Raw genomic sequence first — 13879 nt, 5'->3', positions numbered from 1 at the left:
TTGGTTGATGCATAGTAACGTATAATTTGTCAAGTCTATAAGCTTACCATTTCATATAAGTGGAATCAATGCTGATGAGGCTGTTAGCTATTTTCTTTTCGTAAGATGCAATGGCTTTTCCACTACATAGATTGTTAATTTTGCTGGCCCCAGTGCAATGACGTTATCTTAAATTTACACCTTGTGAGATCTGACCATGGTCCATTTGATTGCAATGTTTCTGCTAGCAAAAATGTACTTAAACCTTGTGTGGTTGTATGGGATTTTCAGTTGCATGTCACCTTGGCGGTGTTGCTGCCTAATGCACAGATTGAAGGAAGCTAGCCATGCTGTGATAAGGGGCACTACGGTAGTTTTTGAATTTGATTTCAAGGGCTCTTACAGAAGAGAGGACAAAGGAATAACGTTCTATTTTGAAGGCCTGAAAATAACCACTCATTTTCGGTTGACTTCATGTATCAAATGGTTTTGGTCTGAATTGACAAATGGATAGGAAGATGGATTGAAAATAAATTAAATCGGATTAAGATTGGCAGGTCTAAATGCGACTCTTTTAAAATCAAACTTGGATAAAGTAATAATAATAATATAAAAATTCAACCTTTAAATTGATTGGAACCTATAACCGTATGCTTTTAATCTTAATCCTAAGATACCCCAAGGCCCAAGCCTGAAATTTTATCTAATCAATGTCCCTCATTTTCTCGTAATACCCGCTAATGGACTGAACTCTTAGCTTAAGCTCCTTGTTGTCTAATCAGTCCCTCCGCCTTTTGTTACCGTTAAGATTTCAAATCCATAACCACAATGCACCTTCTGCTACTCTCACTCTCACCACTACGCTGAAGGCCATAATACTCGAAATGGGCTGCTGTATGAGCTCCAGAGCTGCAACAGAACCACGTCAACCAAAATCCCCAGGCCACCACTGTTCTTCACCAAAACTTCCTGCACCAGAACCCAATAGCTCTCATGTCCCCATAACTTCAGTTGAAGAAGAAACAGTGAAAGAAGTCCTTTCTGAAACACCCATCTCAAAAGTACCACAAACAAGTCCATCAGCACAACAGGAAACCACCCAAATCCCCATTGTCCATGAATCTAAAACCCAAAAGAACAAACGCAAAGAAGAAGAAGTACAAGCAGAAAGAACCCCTGAAATCTCTCAGGCCTCCGAGATATGCAGCGTCACTGACACTTACTCAACGGCAACAACAGCAACTACTGCTACTGCTGTAACAGAGATAAGAGATGACGAGGTAACGAGCAAGAAGAGAGTCAACAGATCTCCATCGTCACTTCCCAGAAAGCGTCCGCACAATGGCGAGAGAGAAAGAGGAGCCAAAACTCCTGGAAAGAGGGAGTTATCCGGTCAGGTGAGGACTGCACAGCGTAATGTAGGGTCTCGCAGAGTCGGAAGGGAACTAGGTGAGAAGTCTGGCCGGCGGTCAAGGTCACCAGCGACTCGGATGTCATCTGGTGGTGTTTTAAGGGGTGGTCGTGCGGGAGGGAGCCCCGCGAAGGTGACTGGAAAATCCAGTGGCAGGCAAGTAGAAATGGGAAGTGGAGCGAAGGAAGAGGAGAAAAGAGAAGAAAACGACAGCGTTTTAAAGCAGGAGCAGGGGAATGAGTCTGCTTCTCTTGAGAATCCACTTGTGTCCATGGAATGCTTCATCTTTCTGTAAACGTTAATTTTTTTTTTTTTGGAAAATAACGTTACTTGTTTTGGAAAATGGAAATTAGAGGATTTAATCCTTTTTTTCTCTTCGTTGTTAAGAGTAGTTTTTTTTTTTTTTGGCTCATTAAAAACACAAACAGATAAGATTTAAATTTAAATTTCGTAGATTTTATTAATATATGTTGTAAAATGCATTTAATATTACAACTTCAATCCTATACGAGAAGAGAACACGTTCAATAATTATTAAATCATAGTTTATTTATTAGCATTTTAATATATGCTCCTATTTAATATGCATTTTGCAAAAATGAAATTTATTAATTTTAAAAATAGTTTTAGAATAAAAGTAATATGGGCAAAAAATATAAAATAAAATTTATTTTAATATGGGCAAAAAATATAAAATAAAATTTATTTTTTTAACTATATTAATTATATTTTATTTTAAAAAATTTACATAATTAATTTATAAAAATATAATTATATGTATATTTTTATGGTATGGAGAGCAATTAATGGATTTATGATCTCCTTGAGTTGTTAGATCACATTTTATGGAAACTCTAAGCTTCTTGAGATTGTGGAATGAAAAGATAACTTTGTTTCCCCTTGCTTTGTGAATTTTGCTGAGACTTGTCTCTTGTCTGGTTTTGGTTTCTTTTCTCTCCCTTCATTTCTACTCTTTTTTTTCAATAATTTTTATGAAATTCTTTATTTGCTAGAGTATGGATGATTTTAGTAATACCTTATTTATTGACATTCTTTAAATAAGAGGCAACAAACAAGAGAGTATGCATTTGATATCAATGTAAAGTGTAATCCAAATCAATTACAACATGACATTGACAAGACAACTTCAGCTTCTTTGATATATATATATACGTGCTTGAGATAAGCTATGGGCAACTCGGGTTGAATCAGAATGTATCATATTCACCAGCAATGGTGCTTATAGGACAGAGGATTGATGGAGTTTTTCTTGGAGACAGAAGGATGGAGAAGAAAAAAAAAAAAAGAAGAAACTGTTGGTCTAGTTAGTTTGTCTTATTCTTCTGTCATGACGTTGATCAAATTGATTTATGGTGGGTTCAGGAGAGCAAGGTGCAGGAGCTGGGTGTGCAATGAAGCTTGGAACATCCTCTCCTGGCATCAACACGGATACTCCTTTCGCATACACCGTCATCTGCACAAACACTCAAACAACTATTAGCAACATCAAAAAAAGACACAGACTGTTAGCTCACGAGTTCGAATTAAAAAAAAAAGTTAGAATGGTTTCTTCCAAACTATGGGCGGATTAATGGGTTGAACAACTAAGGCACAGTTCCATTGTTTATTCATTGTGGATGTGTACTAAGGCAGAAGAGACAAAAAGTGATTTACTTTATCATCCTAGAGGGAGTAGAGAAGAGAAATGATTCCTTAGAAAGCATTTATTGTCAGCCACTACATTCACACATTGTCTCCAGATTTCAACTCTCCTTCCATAAATCAAGGGACTAATTATTTTTTATCAACATCAAGCTGGGAACTTCTGTGCAGCAAGCAGACAGATGCATGCTAGAAATCAGAAAAATTAGCTATCAAATCAAAAAGTAGAAGATGATTATGTTGAGGGACTTGCATGATCCATACACAACAAATTCAAGTTTGAAAAACTCGGCCATTTTGTCTAAGACATGTTTGCTTGCAACTGATAGAATGGGACAAGGCATGTGTTTCTGTGGTTGCTTACACTCAATTATTATCCCAAGAAGTCTACTATGTTTAGTATTAGGACACTAGAGACAAAAATCACATGCTTGGTTTAGATACAGTGGACCCTTTTTGCCTCTAATAAGTCAGGGGCTTTTTGATATTGTGGTAAGAAGATTAAAAAAACTGATCTGAGAAAAGCTCAAATGCTATAAAAGATCCTCCAAGCATCATATAGGTCATTTGCAATTCTACAAATTCAGTAAATTTTTTGTTTGAAAGATATATAAATAAATAAAATAAGAGGAGGGTTTTGTTCTGAGTGGAAAGTGAGGAAAAGAAAAGGAAGAAAAAGACATATCAATGGTTGAAAGGCCATGCAATAATCATCTGCAAGGTGATGATGACATGCCAATATGGGCAGAGAGTCCTAATAGAGGACTATCAAATTGGATGGTGTGCATATCAGTTAGCCATTCTGTCTTATAGTGATTATTACAAAGAAATTCACATTTGCTTATGCTGTATAAAACAACAAGATGTTTCAAATCAATTGGATGCTTATTCTTATCTTCTATGTCTCCATTCACTGTAAAAAGCAAGTAACAGACAAATAATTTTGTTAAAAAAACAAAGGGGGGAAAAAGGGAAAGAAAAAAAAAACTTTGTTATATTTTGGTACCCAGCCATAGAAATATGGAGATTTGCAAGAATAACAAGTCAAAACTGCCAAAATTAAACTGTGATTATAAACAAAAAGAATAAGAAAGCAGAATGAACAGTCACTGTCACAGTCATGGTGGGAAATATATACTCATTGCATTTGCAGGTCTCCAAAAAGAATCAAGACATGCACAGAGAGAAATAAAGAGATGATTTATTTTTTTCCAGTAAACAAGAAAATTTTAGTCTCCAGTTCTAACCCAGAAGTGCAAACCAAGAAGAATTTAGCTAAGGTGTATGCTTCAATAAAAAGATGTAGACAAACAAGAGAAAAGAGAGAGAAAAGGAGAGTACTTTTGGAGATGGGTAGTCGAGCTTGGAATGGAAAACCACATTAGCTTCGAGATCCGTGGGAGTCCTAGTGCTAGCAGCAGAGGTGGTGGAGGATCTTGGCCTGAGAAATCTCTCAAAAATGGCCATAACAAGGAACATTGAAATTAAAATAGCAGTAGCTACGAACCCAAAAGAAACAGCATTCACAGAGTTATCAAAATGTCTCCAGTGCTCTTCTCTTTGTAAATTCAAAGGAGACACCATTGGTGGTGACACTGTGTCTGTGGCTGTTCCCCAGCTACCACCTTCTTCCCCACCCATTTGAGACTGCGTACTGTCTTATTATTACTTAACGAAGTTCTATGTCTACTACCTTCTCTTTCTTTCTCTTCATGGCGTCTTCATAGTTTTATAAGTCTAAAAGGGTATAACAAAAAAACAAGCTTATTGTAGAGAAAGGATCACCAAATAAAGGAGTTTGAGAGAGAGAGAGGGGGAGAGAGGGAGGTGGGTTCTATCAATCAAGGCTTTTATGATGGTCGCAGAAGTTGGTTTCTAAAGCAAAATATAGGGAGAGAAAGAGAAAGAGTTCCCAGGGCAGGAAATTGAGCTCTAAACTAGAGCAATACTTTAATCCCATTTATATGAAGCCTTAGGCTATGTTAAAAAAGAAAGTTTTAAGAAAGGAGGATATTTAAATATTTTATACAAATAACAGTCATCCCTCTCATTTTTCATCAACTTGGAGATAAATATTTTAGAAATTATTTTATTTATTCAAATATGAAATTAATTTCAGATTAGTATATAAAATTGTATGGTGGGTAATACAACGGAGGTTTTTATTCATGTTATTCTACAAGGTTTGTCTAACAACACAGCAGTGACTGCAAAGCTCTTTTTCACCTTCCTCTTCCATGGGCTCAAAGCTTCTCCATCCATATTCATTTGCTGATGTGTCAAATACGTGGACAACCGACATTGATCTTGAGATCTCACCTGGCAACCGGTAACCGGCCAAGAAGTACAAGTGGGTCCCAATAGGTGCCATAGTAAGGTAAAGCCGTTGGATGGGAGGCCAATTTTCCTCTGTGGCATCTGATGTTGAAATAGGAGAAGATAATGTTTCCAAATGTGATCCATCAACCTCATTCCACATATTTTGTTTCCCATCATAGGCCTCGATGTGACCTTTCCAAGCATTTAAGCAATCTCCTGAGCTAAACAAATTGCCACTCACAGCTACTATTTGATTAGGTGGCACATCTAACTGCCACATCCCCAACACAAGGTCCCACTTTTCATGTTCTGAATCATACACCTCAGCAGAACACCTTTCCAATATATGCCAAGGCCTTTCTGCATAGGAATTGTCTCTCTCAGCAAAACCTCCTACCACATGGATTTTGCCTTGCCATGTCACCCCAACACATTTGTATCTCATAGTGCTCATATTAGGAAGTGCTTTCCACTCATCAAGTGCTGGATCATACACCTCAGCAGAAGAAATTCCACGCGGGCATGCCAGTGCGCACTTCCCCCCGGCCACGTAGATTTTATTGTCACTTACAGTGCAAGCAAAATCAAACCTTGGTGTGCTTAACGAGGCACATTTATGCCACTCATTGTCACGTACGTTATACCGTAGAACTGATGATCGGACCTCAAGGTCTAGCTCATCATGGACGTGGCCAGGTAGCTTATGGCAAAGCCTGCCACCAATTATGTAAATAGAGTCACCTATGGAGGCCATAGAGAAACCCTTTAGGACATGATTCTCAATAAGTCCAGGAATCCTAGTAATACGGTGCCATGCATTGATTGAAGGACTGTAACACTCTATCCAAATGGACATGTTGGTGTTAGGAGATGCATCTCTACAGCAAAACGATGCGTATATGGAATAGTTTGAGGGAGGATTTTCTTGTGATGGTTGCAAAGGTAATTGAGAGGAAAGAGAAGCCATTTTTAGTTGCTTTTGGCCTACTGTATTTCTCTGAATGTGGGGGGAATTTGGTAGAGTGGAGTTGAGGGGAAGATATAGGAGTTGGCATGTGGGAAATACAAGGGAGGTCAACTTGTTTCCATCGAATACAAAAGTAGGTTGATGGGAGGAGATACCTAAGAATTTTTCTTGTTCTAAGTTAGGATATTTCTTGAATTTTGTGTTTATTATGTCTGAATTGTGACAAAGAAATGGGCCTTGGAAGGTACATGGATAGATAGATAGATACTCAATGGAAACAAGTATTGATGATTCCTTGGTATTATCTCGTTATTTATCTTAACCAGAATTAGAATGATCATTTGGTTTCAATCAAAAGTTAAAGTCCAGATCTTACAGTTTTGGCCAGAAATTATGACTTATATTTGTAATTAAGACCTTCTGATGGTCACTGCTGATGCTAAACTGTGATGGAGTTTAGACTTATGGGTGCATGTTCTTAGGTCCAATGGGCTTCAATTAGAAGCTGATCTAATATTTGAGTTAATCTAATATTTCGAACTGGATTTAATATACTATCGAATGCACTTTTAATTTTATGGCTATTTAGATTCAAGTCAAATGCAATTTACATAGATTAAAAATTAGAGAAATTGAGGTGATGAATTAGTTTTGTTTCTTTTTTACCTGAATTGATGATGGAAGGTCATTGAAGAGTAGGAGAAGAAAGTTTAGGGACTTTAATTTGCCGTATCAACCGACAGGGAAATATAGAACATCATAAAGGGCATTGAGAAGACACGAACAGGGAAACAAAAGCTGATATTGTTGGCTCGCTAGCTAACTCTCTTGGGTCCTCTTCACAAGGGAAACTACAGCTAGCCCTGCCTTTCCTTGACAAAGATGGCTTACTAACCGGCAAATGTAGGGATATGAACTTTTTTTATTTTTTCTTTCAACCAAAAAAAAAGTTTTTTGATTTTGTCATTAAGCGTCTCCAAATCTGTCTCTATTATTATGCTGGAAAAAAAATTGGTAGAATGTCATTGTTTCTTTCTTCTTTAATCATCTTGAATTTAAATTCTGAATATGAATTTCTTTTAAAATTAGATAGTACAAATACAAGTTAATAAATTTTAAATACAGAAATTTTATGAAAAATGATATTACATGCAATTAATTAATTATTGAATAGACTAAGAAAAATTAGAATGATAAACCTTTTACATTATAAAATATGTACTCAATATCTGAATTATTAGAATTGTTTCTCTTAATCTAGAAGGGTAAGAGTATAAAGTATTGATTCTAAATTAAGTTGATTAAGTTTCTATTTTCTCTGGCAAAAGAAAAAAGATATACTTTATTTTTCCCATTTCAGGCATATGCAGTGCTGCGAAACCTTTTAATGGTACAGACGTTGAGAATTCTGAGAAGAACCTGGTTGCTAGTACACCTGGGAGTCTTGAATTGGCTAAGTGCAGCCCCATTCCCTACGAAATAATCCAATATTTTCTTGAAAGTTCCTCTCTCCACAATGCAAAGCTCCAGTGGTCCAATTGAGTGTGCTTTTCTTGAAACCACATAACCATGATCAACAAAAGAAGCATCCATTTCTCTGCAACACTCTCTAAGAACACCTTCCTCTACTTCTCCTTTGATTTCCCAGTAAATTATGTAGTGACCAGGTTGATTCACCACATCAGCATGGCTAGTAAAATCTACAAGCTCTGCTCTAGCCTTGCTCATCAGTAGCTGAGCCCCTCTCTCGACCACTACCTGAAGGTCTTTTTCAGTATTCTTGTCAATGTTTACTGTTAATATTAGCTTTCTTCTGCATACAAAGTTCAACTTCGGGGTCCCTTTGTGGAAACCAGCCACTTCCACTACATCTCCTAATCTGTATCTATAAAGCCCTGAAAGGAAAGGACAAGAAAGAAAAGGAAACAAGACCATCAGCTACAGATATCTATCCGCATACCAATGTATCCTCCTAGCTAGAGGGGATCATATATCACTAAAAAGTAAATATTTTTTTTATTAACTTTTATACTTGTGGACAATCCACGTCTATGTCAAATCGTTGCTTTGCTTAGTTTTAGGCTCAATCTGGCAAGTGGTGATTGGAGACAAGCCATATATATGTAGATAATGGACCATCCTATAAAGTATTAAATGTCCAGGGAGAAGTCCTCATCTCTTATCATCATATCGTATGGCTAAAAATGCTCAATTGGAGATGATAAAGTTAGTTTATCAAACACTGTAGGGTTATTTAAAAATTGTAAGTGAGTTAGATCAAGGTGAGTTCGCTGTTAAGATTGAATTAAAAGGAAAAGAAATATCCAACTTACCAGTAAAAGTAGTGAGGATAATTTCGTACTCTTGTCCAACCTTAACTTTAGAGAGTGGAACTGGCTTATCTTCTACGAAGTCATCAATGGCTGCACTGAAATCTTTATTCTGTCTATAAAGTGGCATGAACTCAAAATAAGAAAAAGTGGGTATTACAGCAAATGTAACATCTTCTGGAGGCAAAGATGGATCCACATTAACCCCAATCCAACTCTCTGTAGATCCATAATCAGCGCTCACTAATGGTAAACCTCCAGCATAATGCCTTAGCTTTTTCATGTAAGGTTGCATGGATCCTGTCATTATAGAGTATACATACTTGGCATTAGGCCACAGCTTAGGAATCAGACCAACCCAGTCAAGATTTTCTAGCTTCATGCATCTTTCCTCAATTCTTGAAGCTAAGCTTGGATTTGGAGATGATGAGATGATATCCAACACAGATTCTCTCATCTTAGGCAAAGTGATTCTTGTACTTAAACTTCCTTCTTTAATGTCATTGCATATTTCTTTCCACATCTCTTCAAATGCTGCAAAGGCTTGTACTATGCTATAAGCAAAAGTGGAGGTTATGAACTCTACTTGATCACAGAAGAAGAGACCAAGAAGAAGATGGCAATAAGTGGATTGCTTGTAGTCTCTACCAGAAATGACTTCTGGTGGGCTACATGTGAAAGACCTGGTTTTTTCTTGCCTGATCTTGAACTCTTCACTTGCATAATAGTGGGTTGTAGCAGTTCCTACTGTTAAACCTCCTTTTGTTTTGAACTGTTTGCTGCTGTATATCAACTCTAGGATCTTCCCTCCTTCCCTTATCGGGTACACCCTATATAAACAATAGAAACAACAAGGACATAAATCATAATTAGTTTTTGGGCCAAAAAAATTCCCGATTGAATTAGTTGTTTAAGGAGAGTTCAGAGTTCTTCACTAACCTTGATCTGTAAGCAGCTGCCAAGCTAAAAATTTGCAGAGTAGTCTGTGAGCTATGGCGAGTAAAAGGAACAAACTTCTGTCTCCCTTCTGTGGTTCCAGAGCTACAAAGCCATGAAAAAATATCAGAATCTTGAGTAAAAAAGTTTTAAAAATCTGGAAATGTTTTCACATCTATAATAGAAGGCAAGTGCCTTTAGTTACATGGTTTTTGCCTCTTGGATCTTGCCTTTAGCCTATATAGGATAACCTTGAGTTACCCAAGAAACCATGAAAAAGAAGGAAAAAGAATCAACGAGCTGTAAAAAATTTGAGTTTCAAAACTCAAATCATATCCTTTTGATATTACATGTTATTCTGAAAGGATTCTTTGTTATGTGGGGGAGAAGAAAAGGGAATAATTCAAAACGAAAAAGAAGAAAAGAAAGAAAGAAGGTACCTTAAGGAGAGAGTGGTGATAGGCTGTTGAGTAAGTAGAGGGGTTGTGTCTCCATCTGCAATTCTCTGAATATAAGGCTCCAAATCTGCATGGGAAGCAAGAGGCACCAAAGAGGTGTAGAGAGATTCCAATGCACATGCATCAATATCTTGGATGTTGATGTCCCCTAACCATTTCTGGAGATATTCCACACCCCAGTTGAGTTCAAGAATCCGGCGAAGAGTCTCCGTCTGAACAAGCCCAGCTTTCTCCGATACACGGTCGAACCAAGCAGTAATGTCGACATAAGCAGCTGCTGGTTCCATTAAGAGATATGGTGGGATCTAGCTAAATAGCCTTGTTGTGCTTTTGCTGGAGCAGTAGTGAATGGTGGCTTCCAATATTATAATGGAAGTGAAAGTGGGTGCCTTTCTCTACTTTCCTTAGGAGAGCCCACACATATTGAAAGGCACTTCCTTGGTCGGAGACCTGGACAAAGGACTGCCACTGGTGGTTCAGGTTTAAAGTCTATGAAGATTGAAAATTTCTTGATTTCGAATCCATTTCAACCAATTCATTTCCAAAACCACTCATATATCATTTCTGAATCGATTCCTTTGATGTTTTTCAATACCGTTTAAATAAATAATGAGATATTTTTTTTGTTGAGAAAAAAAATTTCAAGCTAAATTAATATTTACTGGTGTGCCCATATTATTATTTTTTGAGTTAGGGCCTAGGGGGAGAAAAATTAGAAGAAGTGAATTCAATACGCGATTAACTTTAATGCAGTTATTACCGAACTAAATTCACAGTAAAAAATAAAATAAAAAATAAAAAATTTTGATAGTAAAAATTCAACCGACCAACCTGGGCAGCTTTGCTAAAATTTCATCTTTTAATATTTATAAGGGAGATTTATAATTTAATCCCTAGATATTACTATTATTAACAAGTCAATTCTTATATTTTTAGAAATTTATTAAAACGTCTTTATTTTTTTTCTACGTTAACAAAATAGTTTTTCGTCATCTTTTTCATTAAAAATAGATAAAATATGAGAGAGAAAATTTTTAAAATTTAATTTTGCCCTCAAATAAAATTTTTTATTTAGTTCCTGAATATTACTATTATTAACAAGTCAGTCCCTATATTTTCAGAAATCTATTAAAACATTCTTATCTTTTTTTTTCGTCAATAAAATAATCTATATTTTTTCTCATATCTATTAAAACGTTTTTATCGTTTCTTTCCGTCAATGAAATAGTTCCTCCTCATCGTTTCTTTCCGTCAATAAAATAGTCTCTTCCTACTTTTTCAGAAATCTATTAAAACGTATTTATCTTTTCTCATATCTATTAAAACGTATTTATTGTTTTTTCCGTCAATAAAATAGTTATTATTTTTTCTCACATCTATTAAAACGTTCTTTTTTTTTTCATTAATGAAATAGTCTTTCCTCCTTTTCAAAAAAAAAAAGAAAAAAAAAAAGGAAGATGATGATGAAGGAGAAGAAAAAGAAAAAGAAGAAAAAAGAAGAAGGAGGAGGAGAAAAAGAAGAAGAAGAAGAAGGAGGGGGTAATTAGTCTTTTACTATATTTTTAATGGCAGAAATAGACGGAATGATTATTTTATTAACGGAGAGAAAATATAAAAATATTTTAATAAATTTCTGAAAATAAAGAGACTTATTTATTAATAATGATAATATTTAGAAACTAAATTATAAATCTCCGTATATTTATAAAGCTATCCATTGCGGTGAAAGTGATTGATATGGTTTATTTCCAAATACTTGAACTTGAATGTTAGGTTCTGATTCATGGCTAAATTCAGATGTAAAGGTATATATTAAATTTTGGAAGGTTCTAAATTTAACACTCAAATCTCTTATTTTTTATTTTTAGTAAAAAAAAAAAATCTCTGTTGCATTTCATTGGCCATCACTGTTTGCCAATAGTTGTTTATTTCGTACCATCAAGCAATCAACAATCAAGCACAACCGCCACCATTAATTATGTAATGAATTGATAACCAGATCTAGAGTAGGTATTTCCCTATTTTTAATTAGATTAAGTTTTATTAATATAACTTTTGATAATATACGCTTCAATTTAGATGAGTTAATATTTTAAAAAAATATTTAATAAATAGATTAAAAAAATTAAATATATAATCATTAAATTTTAAAATATAATTGAATAATAAAGTATTTATTGTTTAGATATTAATTAAAGGCCAATTAATTAAAAAATCCAAATGTTTTGATTAATATTCTAAATTTTTAATTTTGAATAATTAAATCAAAATTTTTTAATTTATCACGATTTTATCTATAATTTTAAATCAATTTAGATTAAAATTTAAAAATATCACATGCCATTCTCATGTAGATTTTTTATTATTTTTTAATTAATTATATTTTTTATTTCTTTTAATGAAATAATTTAAAATTATTTTAATTTTATATTTATATTTCAACTTTTTTATTTATTAAATAAAATAAATTAAATATTTTCATAAATTTACATTTATATTTTAATATTTAAATCTTAAAAGGCAACGACCGCATTCTTGATTAAGGCATCCGCATTGAGAAAACAAAAGAAATTAGTCAATGATTTTTTGCAGCTTTAATTGTAAGGAAAATAATAAAATTTAAATAAATGTTCTAATAATATATATAAAAAAAATAAAAGTGAGATTAGTTTAGAAAGAAAATAATCATTTATCTTTTTCTAATTATCTTTTTCAATAAACTAACTTTTTTTACTCATTATTTTTATTATTATTTGTTTAGATTTTAATCTTTTCATTATCATCAAAATTACGGAAAAAAAACCATTGAACAATTTGATTTTTTTCTTATCCATCAGTGCTTTAATTATGGATGCGACTACTAATGTTTTAGAAATTTTGATAATTATTTTTATAACAATTCAATATTAAAAAAATTAGGATATAAATATAAATTTTTTGAAAAATTTGCATTATTTTGTCAAGCAAACTAAAATGGTTAGGATATAAACTTGGAGAATTATTTTAGCCAATAAATAAAAAATATAAATTAAAAAATAATAAAAATACATGGTAGGATAATAGAGTGGTAATCTTAGATTTTGATAAAAAATAATTTGAGTTCATGGATAAAATTATAACAAATCTTAAAAATTCTATTTAATTGTCCAAAATTAAAAATTTAGAATACAGAAGTAAATTTGGATTATTTAAGTCAATTGACATTAATTAAAATATAGAATAAATTACAATTTAATTATAATTTAATTCTTAATTTTTAGTATAATCTATTTTTAAAATTAAACACTTAAATCTCTATATATTTATTTAATTAAATAAATAGTTTTACCATCAATTTTTTTATAAAAAAACTGCCATTATGTAAGATGAAATTGTCTAATTTATTAGATGTGATGACCGCTGGATTTCCTTACCCCCAATCCTGGGCCTAGATTAAGGCCATGGCCCATGAAAGGAAGACCCGCAGGCTCTCTCAAGTAAAACAGGCCCGGATCTTCAGACCCCTGAGGCTGGACTCCATCAGATTCTTCCTAATCGAGATCGGCCCAGCCCGTGTAACCTCCCCACGGATTCTTTCTCCTCCTGATTTCCGCGTCCAGCCCAGCTCTCGGCCCAGCCCAGGATCCAGAACGAGACTCGTCTTACAGCCTGGCAGATCCGCTCGAGCGTACGCACGGGGGAGAATCAGAGGCCGTTACGCATGGAGCAGGCGCCTGATATCCTCGTACGCCCATATCTGTATGGCAGAGACGCGTGGCCCTATCATAGGAGAGCCGTAGTACGTCATTAGCAAGCAGACAGAAAGGATAAAAGGGAT

At 34.4% G+C, this 13879-nt stretch overlaps 4 protein-coding genes across 4 annotated transcripts; 1 reads left to right on the top strand and 3 right to left on the bottom strand.

Annotated features, from left to right (window-relative positions):
* Positions 1-863: 863 nt before the first annotated feature.
* LOC110629319 lies at positions 864-1685 on the top strand. Its single transcript, XM_021776226.1, has one exon. It carries the CDS (start codon positions 864-866, stop codon positions 1683-1685), a length of 822 nt encoding a protein of 273 aa, XP_021631918.1.
* Positions 1686-2451: 766 nt separating this feature from the next.
* LOC110629699 (uncharacterized protein At5g65660) lies at positions 2452-4968 on the bottom strand. Its single transcript, XM_021776789.2, has 2 exons — positions 4394-4968; positions 2452-2864 (listed from the first exon to the last, which is right to left on the bottom strand). Exons 1-2 carry the CDS (start codon positions 4691-4693, stop codon positions 2712-2714), a joined length of 453 nt encoding a protein of 150 aa, XP_021632481.1. The 5' UTR covers positions 4694-4968; the 3' UTR covers positions 2452-2711.
* Positions 4969-5104: 136 nt separating this feature from the next.
* LOC110629318 (F-box/kelch-repeat protein At1g16250) lies at positions 5105-6396 on the bottom strand. Its single transcript, XM_021776225.2, has one exon. The coding sequence runs from the start codon at positions 6336-6338 to the stop codon at positions 5229-5231; it is 1110 nt and encodes a 369-aa protein (XP_021631917.1). The 5' UTR covers positions 6339-6396; the 3' UTR covers positions 5105-5228.
* Positions 6397-7529: 1133 nt separating this feature from the next.
* On the bottom strand, positions 7530-10599 carry LOC110629401 (indole-3-acetic acid-amido synthetase GH3.10). Its single transcript, XM_021776359.2, has 4 exons — positions 10045-10599; positions 9608-9709; positions 8672-9498; positions 7530-8233 (listed from the first exon to the last, which is right to left on the bottom strand). Exons 1-4 carry the CDS (start codon positions 10347-10349, stop codon positions 7695-7697), a joined length of 1773 nt encoding a protein of 590 aa, XP_021632051.1. The 5' UTR covers positions 10350-10599; the 3' UTR covers positions 7530-7694.
* Between the last annotated feature and the right edge of the window lie 3280 nt (positions 10600-13879).

Source organism: Manihot esculenta, chromosome 13, assembly GCF_001659605.2.
Source record: "Manihot esculenta cultivar AM560-2 chromosome 13, M.esculenta_v8, whole genome shotgun sequence".
Lineage (NCBI taxonomy): Eukaryota > Viridiplantae > Streptophyta > Magnoliopsida > Malpighiales > Euphorbiaceae > Manihot > Manihot esculenta.
The sequence above is the reverse complement of the archived record's forward strand: the minus strand, read 5'-3'. Positions and strand labels throughout refer to the sequence as shown.